This window comes from Myotis lucifugus, unplaced genomic scaffold (genome assembly GCF_000147115.1).
Source record: "Myotis lucifugus unplaced genomic scaffold, Myoluc2.0 scaffold_1066, whole genome shotgun sequence".
In the NCBI taxonomy this organism is placed as follows: Eukaryota; Metazoa; Chordata; class Mammalia; order Chiroptera; family Vespertilionidae; genus Myotis; species Myotis lucifugus.
The window spans coordinates 1-9,260 of record NW_005872114.1 but is presented as its reverse complement, the minus strand read 5'-3'; the positions used below and the strand labels follow the sequence as shown (position 1 = coordinate 9,260).

Sequence of the window (9,260 nt, the reverse complement as noted above, 5' to 3'; positions counted from 1 at the left end):
GGCGTCCTCCTGGTCACTGAAAGGTGCTGGGTGCAATACTGGTCAGGGCACATGCCCGTAGGGGGTGTGCAGGAGGCAGCCGATCCACATGGATGTTTCTCTCTCTCTCTCTTCCCCTCTCCTCTCTAAAAAATAAATAAATAAGTAAATACGTAAATGCAAGCAATCAAGAATCGTAAAAAACCATAAAACCGACCACTGCCTGCAAGCCTGAGGGAGTAGTATGGGTGCCTGAGGTCCACCCTCAGGTGGGACAGCGGGACAGCGGGACTCCTCAGGACTCGGGCATAGTTTCACAGCCCGGATCTGCGCTTGGACCCATGGCAATTCCTTCGCCCCAGCTGACCTCCCCCAAAAGTTCAAGTTTAACCTCTCCTTTGCTGTCAATAGGTACATGTGCTCCCTGTCCTTGTTCCACTACTCGGAATACTTGGTCACGGCGGTCAACAACCCGAAAAGCCTGTCCCTGGACTCCTTCCTCCTGAACCACAGCCTGGAGTACACCGTGGCCGCCCTTTCTTCCTGGATAGAGTTCACCCTTGAGAACCTCCTCTGGCCAGGTCAGTGTGCCCTGCTCGCCCCCGGGCGGGGGTGGCTTCCACGCGGGCGTCATGGCAGTGACAGATGGGGTGGGGGGGCTCTCCCCTCGGGCCTAATCTCCCGGAGCGATTTCCGCAGACCTCCATCCTCACTAAGCTCTTTATAGAGGACGGACTGTGCACCCGCTTCCGGATGTTCAAGTCGAGGGCAGGGTGACCTCTTGCTTTAAGCCTTGCAGCGCGTAGTGCGCCCTCTGAGACGAGGCCCTCCCTCTGATCGCTGTAATCCTAACTTCCCCGTCGGAGGAGACTCGGATCCATGGCTTTTCTGTGGCTGAGAAATTCCACAGGGAGATTTTATTAGCAAAAGCCACTGCACCAGGAGCCTGCTCCCCAGGTGAACTTCCCGCAGCAAAGTAACCACATGTATGTAGTCCCAGGAGTCAGTGAATGGCCAGAGCGGGAGCGCCGGGTCCTGCTGTGTTTCACTTGGCTGTCCTTGTCCCCAAGGGAAGGACAGGAGTGTGTGGCAGGGGACGTGGACGGAGAGCCCATCAGCTCTTTGCCATGATGCTCTAACTGGGCTGTTGGCGCTTTAAATATATTTTTTATTGATTTTTAGAGAGAGGGAGGGAGAGGGATCGAGAGATAGAAACATCGATGAGAGAGGAACATCATCGATTGGCTGCCTCCTGCACGCCTCTTACTGGGGATCAAGCCGCAACTCAGGCATGTGCCCCGACTGAGAATCGAACCAGCTACCTCAGTTCCTGGGTCAACACTCAACCACTGAGCCACACCAGCTGGGCTGGTTGTTGGCACTTTAAAAGGATGAACAGCACAACTTAGGGGGATGTGTTTTGCTTATACTTACATTTTAACCTGATGACAAATGCTGGTGCCCAGCCAGCGAGGTGCGGTCCCCGGTTCCTGTCTTGGAAAATAGATTCATTTTAAGCATCCAAAGGGAGAACTCAGCAGTCCGCTTGTCACGTGTCCCCTGCAGAACTGAAGCAGGTCACCTGGCTCAGCACCACGGGCCTGCTGATGGTGGTCTTCGGAGAGTGTCTGAGGAAAGCGGCGATGTTTACAGCTGGTTCCAACTTCAACCACGTGGTGCAGAATGAAAAGTCAGAAACCCACACTCTGGTGACGAGCGGGGTGTATGCCTGGTTCCGGCACCCTTCTTACGTGGGGTGGTTTTACTGGAGTATCGGAACCCAGGTAAAGTATCAGAGGTAACCCTGGCCTCCTTTAAGTTTTCTTCAAATATTTTTTTATTTGACATATAATTCCCGTACCTATAAAATCCACCAGTTCAAAGTGTACTTACTATTCAGTGGTTTTCGGTGTATTCGCAAGGTTGTTGGTCCTCTTTATTTATTTAAAAAAATATATATATTTCTATTGATTTTAGAGAGGAAGGGAGAGGGAGAGAGAGATAGAAACATCACTAATGAGAGAGAATCATGGATCGGCTGCCTCCTGCACCCCCCCCTACTGGGGATGAGCCCGAAACCCTGACGTGTGCCCTTGACCAGGAATCCAATCGTGACCTCCTGGTTCATAGGTCGATGCTCAACGACAGCCACGCCGGCTGGACACCTCATCTAATTTATTTGGAGGGTCTCTCGGGCCCTTGGCGGGGAGTCCTGTGGATCTGACAGAAGCAGGTGCCACTCGTGTCCACAGTGTCCGTCCCTCTGACCCTGATCAGCCTCGTGTCCCCACCAGGTGATGCTCTGCAACCCCATCTGCGGCGTGGGCTACGCGCTGACGGTGTGGCGCTTCTTCCGCGACCGGACGGAAGAGGAGGAGATCTCGCTGATCCACTTCTTCGGGGAGGAGTACCTGGAGTACAAGAAGCGGGTGCCCACGGGCCTGCCCTTCATAAAGGGGGTCAAGGTGGAGCTATGACCCCGGGGCGCGGCGCCTCCCACTCCGAGCAGCCCGGGACAAAACGGCCTCCGGTGGGCCACTCTGCAGGATGGATTCTCTTAATCACTTTATACTCACCATTTCCTCTTTGGGAACATCCCTCAAGACCAAAGGTCAGAGGCCTTAGGACCAAAGGCCCCCTCCCCCAACTTCCCGGAGCGTCTGTTCTTGGGCTGAATCGAGAGCTGGGATGGGAATGAAAGATGAACAAGGAGCGGATAACAGCATTATCGGCAGCGCTGGGCGGGCCTGGCCGCAGGAGGCCTCGCTGCATTTGGGCTGTAACCAAGCCCCCGCCCCCAGGCCAGGTGGACTCATTACTCGGAATCAGGTTTCTTCCGCCGGAAGGGGCGTGGGCACCAGGGCTTTCTAGCGTCAGAGATATATTTTAACCGAAACCACCCCTAACCACCTCATTCCCATCCTCCGTGGGCGCATGAGCATCTATCCAGTTTTAAGCCACTTCCTGATAAGGCTCTCCATGTATTTATCCTATTGACACACCTGTTTTTATGAATGGCAGTGTGCGTGCAGAGGGGCTCGGTGTTTACAGCCCCAACTCCTATTTGGCACAAAGGAAGCATCCACACCTGGCCAATTGGCTTTGTGTTACCAGGGAGCCCCGCCCCTCCCATGGCCTCCTGGCCTGCCCCTGCCCTCCCCCAGTGGGGCTGTCATCAGTGGCAGGCATGTCCGAGATGTGTCCTTAGTCCTTTGTCCAAGAAGCGGTTCCTGGACGCCTGCTCTCTGCGAGGCCTTGTCAGACACTGGGAAGTACTGCCCTCCATCGATTTGGGTTCTATTTTTTACCATAGCGTGTAGTTTTGTGTTTTGATTCAAATCTATTAACTTGATTTCTATGTTTCGTTCTCAAAATTTCATCGTCCCTGATGCCACTTCAAACTGTCTTCCAAAGGGGTGTGAGCGCTCGCACAGCTGCACAATGCAAGGCGACTCGTGAAAGTCTTACCTAGAGCAAGCAGTCCCGACTGAGAGTTAGTCCTGCTTTTGTCTTTCCAGTTCAGGGAGAGTGGTTGGCTGTAGGAGTCAAACATGAGCTGTAAAGACCTTCGTTTAGTTCCGGACGAGACAGGAGCGTGGTCTGTGAGATCCTTCCGCGCAGGGCGGCGGCGGCGCTGGGACCGCGGCGGAGCGCAGACCTGCGGCCTCCGAGGAGCCACTACCTTTCCGTGCCTAGACTCCCCATCTGTAGAATGGGGTCAATACCGCCTACCTCACAGGGGTGTGAAGACTCAGAAGAACGTCAAACGTTTTTAATGCTTAGAGGACAGAGGACATTGTGGAATCTGTACTGTGTGAGAGTTGCGCAAAAATGGACATTCGGTTAACTGTACCAGATGCCGGAAATGTGTGCAAAAGAGCATTTTACCAACTCAAAATAGTATTAATTTCTAGATTTCACGGCCTAATTGATCATTTCGTCATCATATACCAAAGAGGTGTGCGGGGTCGCTGACTGCTGGGGTGATACCCAGGGACCCGCCCTGGGCCCGGGGAGGGCTGTGCAATCAGACTGGCCAAGGCCACTGCTGGCCTGAGCCAACCTTGTTCCCCAGACCGCGCTCTGTGAGATCAGCTCCACTTAGTAGGACTGCAGGATTGGCGGGAGGGGGGGGGGGGGGCAGCCACCCCCAGCTCATTGAGGGAAACTTCTTGCCACGTGGAGCCGGTGTGGACCCCTGCCCGGAGTTCAGAGCCCGCCTTCCTGCTGCCAGGAGCTCAGCCCTGGGCCACCGGGGCTGACGCTCTGCTGGGCTTTTCCAGAGCCGGTCGGGAGGGGCAGGGAGAACATGGCGCCCTCCTTTGCAGTCAGTCCCAGGGCAGAGGCCGCGATGACTTCGGGTAGAAGATGAACCGGTGAGGGACAGGGTTTGGCAAGGGGCTGGCTTTCATCCGGTCCTGGCTCTTCAGGTTATTTTTAACCGGACAAATTTAGCAGCGATGGCCTGCCGGGCAGGGAATCGGGTTAATGAGGTGCGGGCTCTCTGGGTACTCCCCCAGCTTCCTGGGCCAAGGCCGTCTCCAGTGTCCTCGAACGAAACCGCCAGGAGATTTCTCGTGCCATTGGGGCTTCTTAAGGGGAACACGGGCATTTCGCAGAGCCACGCTGCCTGGAAGCCGTGGACGGAGCCCTTACACAGGACCTGCGGGGCTGCGTGTGGCAGCTTACAGCCAAGGGAGGGAGCGAGCTGGGCAGGAAGCAAAAGGCCGAGACCCCACCGCCCCTCCTGGTGTGAGCTGGTAAGAGTCAATGTTACCAGTCCCTCCCATCCATTCAGCACTCGGTGATGGCTGGTGATGACTGATGGGGGAAGTATTCCTAAGCTAATGCATTGCATCAATAGATGCAGCTCAGTGAGGTCTCAGCCACAGCTCATCTTGGTAACAGTCCCTCCATAACGGGTGCAGTGACCTAACCACTGTCCCTTCTCTGCACTTTCCTACTGCCTTAGCTGCCATCTCCCACTGTTTTTGCTTCTGTAGAGACTTGCGAGGGTGGGCACCCTCAGCATTGCCGCGCGGTGGGACCTGCTCCCTGGGCCCCGCTCTGAGAGCTTGTGGCCTGGGGCACTGGCCATCCCCGGCCCGGCCACCGGCAGCCGCTCTGGGGAACCGGCAAAGTGAGGATAACTTCATGGAGTAATTATTCTACTCTTCTTTCTACATGCAGAAGTGTTTGTTTAAGTATTTTAAATTGGGTTTTCGTTCACAGATACTGATATTCTTTCCGAATCTGAAATAAAACTATACTCGGTTTCACTACGAAGAGCGGTGTGATGGTGTGGGATGCGGCAGCTCCCAGGTCACCGCTCCGGCTGAGGAACGAGAGGACCTGCAGCATCAGGCAGGTGTATTCGTGACTCAGTTCTGAACTCCCGCCTCTAAGCCGTTTGTGATGCCAGGCGCTCCCTCCCTGCAGGCTCCCGAGGTCTTGCCGCTCTGGCACGGACGTCAGGCCCTGAAACGGCGGGTCTGGGGGGGTTGGCAGTTCTCGTGTGACACCAACGTATTGATGTGCAAGCCCAGCTGGTGCAGAAAAGCCGTTGGCTGTTTGAACCCCTGACACAAAATGGACGTTTGCTTAAAATGTGACTCTCCGGGCATCATTTTGCCTCAAAACTTTAAATTTTAGGTCATGTAGGTTAATGTTCCTTTTTTATGTATGTTAGTCCTCACACAAGGGTATTTTTCCCATTGAATTTTTTTTTTTTTTTTTTTTTTTTTTTTTTTTTTTTTTTTTTTAGAGAATGGAAGGGAGGGTGAGAAAGAGAAACATCGATATAAAAGAGGCACATTGATTGGTTGCTTCCCACACACACACCAACCCTGGCTGGGGATCGAACCTGCAATTCAGGTATGTGCCCTTGACCGGGAATTGAACCCTGGACCCTTCAGTGCACAAGCCGATGCTCTAACCACTGAGCGCACCAGCCAGGGCAATTTTCCGATTTAAAGACCATTAAGTTCCTCTTGCAGAAAGGGCGCTGTGTAGGAATGGGAAGCTACCAGAGACAAGTTGCTGCCGAATCTGCTTTAATAATCAACAGAAGGCAAGCACAGGTGCAGGCAGCAGCCTGGGAGGGAGCCGAGGAGCTATGGTGGGGCCGTTCTGCCTTGCACCTGCTCTGGAGCTCAGCCCTCGCCTGGGAGGGAGGAAGCTGGGCACAGGGTTTCCCTATGCTGAGCAGCGCTCAGATTGCTGGGTGGAACCTCCCATTGGCACCCGGTTAACAGTGAAGCTGTGACTCCGGAGAAACTGGCTTCCTGTGAGCATGGAGTCTCCTTATCTAAGTTCAGAGCGGCACGCCCCTCCCGGCACGCAGGTAATCCTGGCACAGGGTAGCACAGGCCCTGGGGATGGGCTGGGCCACGGACAGGCTTGAGTCTGGGTATTCCTTTATTTATTTAAAATATTTATTATTGATTCAGAGAGGAAGGGAGAGAGAAACAACAATGATGAGAGAGAATCAATGATTGGCTGCCTCCTGCACTCCCCCCACTGGGGATGGAGCCCACAACCTGGGCATGTGCCCTTGACTGGAATCAAACTGTGACCTGGCTCATAGGTTGACGCTCAACCACTGAGCCACACCGGCTGGGCTGGATGGTCCCTCACTGAACAGCCATGTGGCCTAGGACTCGTCCCCTGTCGCCGTGATGACAACCCAGACTTTGTGCCACGTGAACGCAGGGAAAGCAAAGCTAAGCCCCAGCCAGATCCTGAAATGAGGACCCGTGAGCGTGTCTGGGTTTTACTGCTGATAAGCAATCCCCCTTCCCCCTGTGCAACGTCATGGTGGGAGCGCGCTTTTCTTACAGGCCCGGGCTGGCTCGTGACAGGCCCACGCCCTGGGCCAGCCCCATCTGCTAGGTGGGGCGCTCCCTCCGTGGGGGGACGTCACCCCCATTTCTCGCTTTGGGTCCATGAGGATCTTTGCTCTGCAGGGGAGGCTCTTCCGTGAGGCTGTGCGGGGTCCGGCTGTTTCCTCTCGGCTCCGAGGTCTCCCTCTTGTCCGCCCCACACACTGGGTCACTCCTACAGGATCATGAACGTGTGTTCTAGCCTGTGGCGCCACCCGCCGCCCCGCTTCACCGGGCCCAGCACTGGCGTCCACCCGGCCCAGGCTTTTGGAACAGGAAGCCTTTCTGGAAGGCACGGCGACCATGTCATCAGAGCCAGAGCGGTGGTCTCCTTCAGGGCTATTTCATTTCTGATGAGAGGCAGTAGCCCAGACATCAGCAGCTCGGCTCTCTCAGCAGGAGCTCGGTTCACTCGCCTGAAGCATCGGAGCTAACCGTGGAGCCTGGTGTGTGCGTGTGTGTGCGTGTGTGTGTATGAGTGTGCGTGTGTGTGAGTGTGAGTGTGTGTGTGTGTGTGTGTATGAGTGTGCGTGTCAGCTCTGACCCTGCACCTCCGCTCTCCGCCCGTCCCCCTGACTAGCTCGTCTCACCCAGAGGGAAATGCGGAGAGCCCGCTGTGACAGTGGCTGTCTTACTGCGCTCTCTTCTCCCTCCGGCCCTGTTTTACAAACACCGTGGCTCCAATGACAGCAGTGCTCCCACAGATGGTCCTCACTGCTCCTCGCCGAGTGGGCGTGAGCCGCGTGGCGTGAGTGCCCAGGAGCCAGTCCAAAGTGCTGGTGGCTCTCGGTGGTGTCAGGGCCCGGCAGCCACCATGGTTAGAAAACGTGGGTCACGTCTATCAAGGTCACATCTGTCATCCCCGAGTCCCTGTCAGATTACAAAACTCTCTGACCCGTATTTTACAAATTGAGGCCCCACTAAGGCCGCAGAGGGAACCGGAGGGGAAAGGAATCCGGGGTCTGTCTCCCCGTCACACTGTCTCTGGAATGAGCTGTTCGCTCGCCCAGGGCGGGAAGACAAGCTGTACCTGGCCTGGGCCTCGTCGTTCGTGCTGTCGTCACCCAGGTCTTGGAGCTGCTCTGACTCCTCGTCCACGGGAGCCTGGAACCTGCAGAGGAAGAGCCCGCCCACTGCGTGTCCTGAAGCTCACGCTGCACAAAAACCAAACTCAAGCAAACACTCAAGGGCCTGCCTAGGGCTTGGTCCTCAGCAGTTCCCGAGGGGAAGCTGCCTTCTGGTCAGGGAGACAGGCCCAGGTTGGTCAGGGCACAGCCGAGCCAGTGGTGGGAGGGACAGTGAGCGGAGACCGGCTTTCAGTCGGGTGGTCTGGGAAGGCCTCCGCTGACATTCAAACTGAGACCCGAGGACAGGGCTCCCGCCATCTGAAGCAACTACATTCCCGGCAGAGGGGGGAGCGGAGCTGGTCTAGCTGCTTCGGGAAACTGAAAGGCCACTGCAGCTGGCGTGTGGTGGGGGCCCGACGTGGTCAGAGGCCCCACGTGGCCCTCATGAAAGGGGCTCTTCCCAGTATGTGGCTCCTTCCCCACACATTCTGAAGGGTCTGGGCTCCCCTGAGGACACCCCCACCCTCCTCACCCCGGTCTCACCTGGGCTCCAGCCGCTCCTTCACCTTGGCAATCGAGCGGACGTAGGGTGTGATCTGCTTGGTGATGGTGGTCAGGCAGGCATTCTCCTGCTTCAGCTGGAGGAGGTCATGGAGCTGGGCTGAGGGGCCAAGGCCAGAGTATTGGGTCTTATTGGCTTGAGATTCTTACCCCCCAGCTTCACGCCATCGCCATATCCCAACTACTCCCCCCGTCACTTCTTTCTCTAAAGAGCAGAGTGAGACTCGAGAGGGCCTTCTACTCACTGAGTTCTGGCCCCAGATGCATCGTGTTGGGGCCAGTTAGCGGCTGTGAGGCAAAGTCAAGGGCTAAGGGAAGAGCATGGGGCTTGTATCTGGTTAGTGGGTGACTGCCTTCCTGCCTCACTGGCACACGGGTTAGCTCCAGGACAGGGGTGCACCCAGCAGGGCTGCCTGGGACCTTCATAGATCTCCTGCTCGTCAGCCACCCGCTGGTAGGACTCCTCCCACATCTGAAAGAGAAAGTAGGGTGGACACGCGTGTGGTGTGAGTTGGGATGTCCATTGGTGGCATTTCTGTCCTCTAGCTACTCAGAGCCACAGGCACCCCCAGCCAGTCCATGTGGTTCCAGGCAGCAAAGACCCAGGTTCCAGAGCCTGCCACACCAGGCCTCCGGGGCACCAGCCAATGCCCTCTGTCTCCCCCTTCCTGTCTGGGGGTGGCCCCTGTGCATGCTGAGGGGTGAGCTGCCGGGGAGCTAGGTCCTGGAAGGGGGTACCTCCTGGAAGGCTGCTCTCATCCCCTCCAAGGAG

General features: G+C 56.2%; 2 protein-coding genes across 3 annotated transcripts in view; one reads left to right on the top strand and one right to left on the bottom strand.

Moving 5' to 3' along the window:
- Positions 1–3,897, top strand: part of ICMT (isoprenylcysteine carboxyl methyltransferase) — a 6,128-nt gene extending 2,231 nt beyond the window's left edge. The window contains exons 3-5 of the mRNA XM_014449197.2: positions 391–560; positions 1,546–1,763; positions 2,274–3,897. Of these exons, the coding sequence (XP_014304683.2) occupies positions 391–560; positions 1,546–1,763; positions 2,274–2,456 (571 nt within the window). The 3' untranslated portion in view covers positions 2,457–3,897. The remainder of the gene's footprint in view (positions 1–390; positions 561–1,545; positions 1,764–2,273) is intronic.
- Positions 3,898–6,485: 2,588 nt separating this feature from the next.
- Positions 6,486–9,260, bottom strand: RNF207 (ring finger protein 207). Of its 2 annotated transcripts, none has more exons than XM_006107208.3 (5): positions 9,227–9,260; positions 8,734–8,960; positions 8,471–8,588; positions 7,891–7,971; positions 6,486–7,035 (listed from the first exon to the last, which is right to left on the bottom strand). In XM_006107208.3, exons 2-5 carry the CDS (start codon positions 8,912–8,914, stop codon positions 6,867–6,869), a joined length of 549 nt encoding a protein of 182 aa, XP_006107270.1. In that variant the 5' UTR covers positions 8,915–8,960; positions 9,227–9,260; the 3' UTR covers positions 6,486–6,866. The 2 variants fall into 2 exon arrangements, with proteins under 2 accessions (XP_006107270.1, XP_014304685.1); XM_014449199.2 differs by having other exon boundaries at positions 8,909–8,960; positions 9,227–9,252.

Bases quoted from the DNA above. Each gene is read 5' to 3' on its own strand.
- RNF207 (XM_006107208.3), bottom strand. From the start codon at position 8,914: ATGAAGGTCCCAGGCAGCCCTGCTGGGTGCACCCCTGTCCTGGAGCTA. The intron at 8,589-8,733 runs GTGAGTAGAAGG...TTGGCCCCTCAG, and splicing joins GCATCTGGGGCCAGAACTCA to CCCAGCTCCATGACCTCCTC. The intron at 7,972-8,470 runs GTGAGACCGGGG...CTTCCTCTGCAG, and splicing joins AAGGAGCGGCTGGAGCCCAG to GTTCCAGGCTCCCGTGGACG.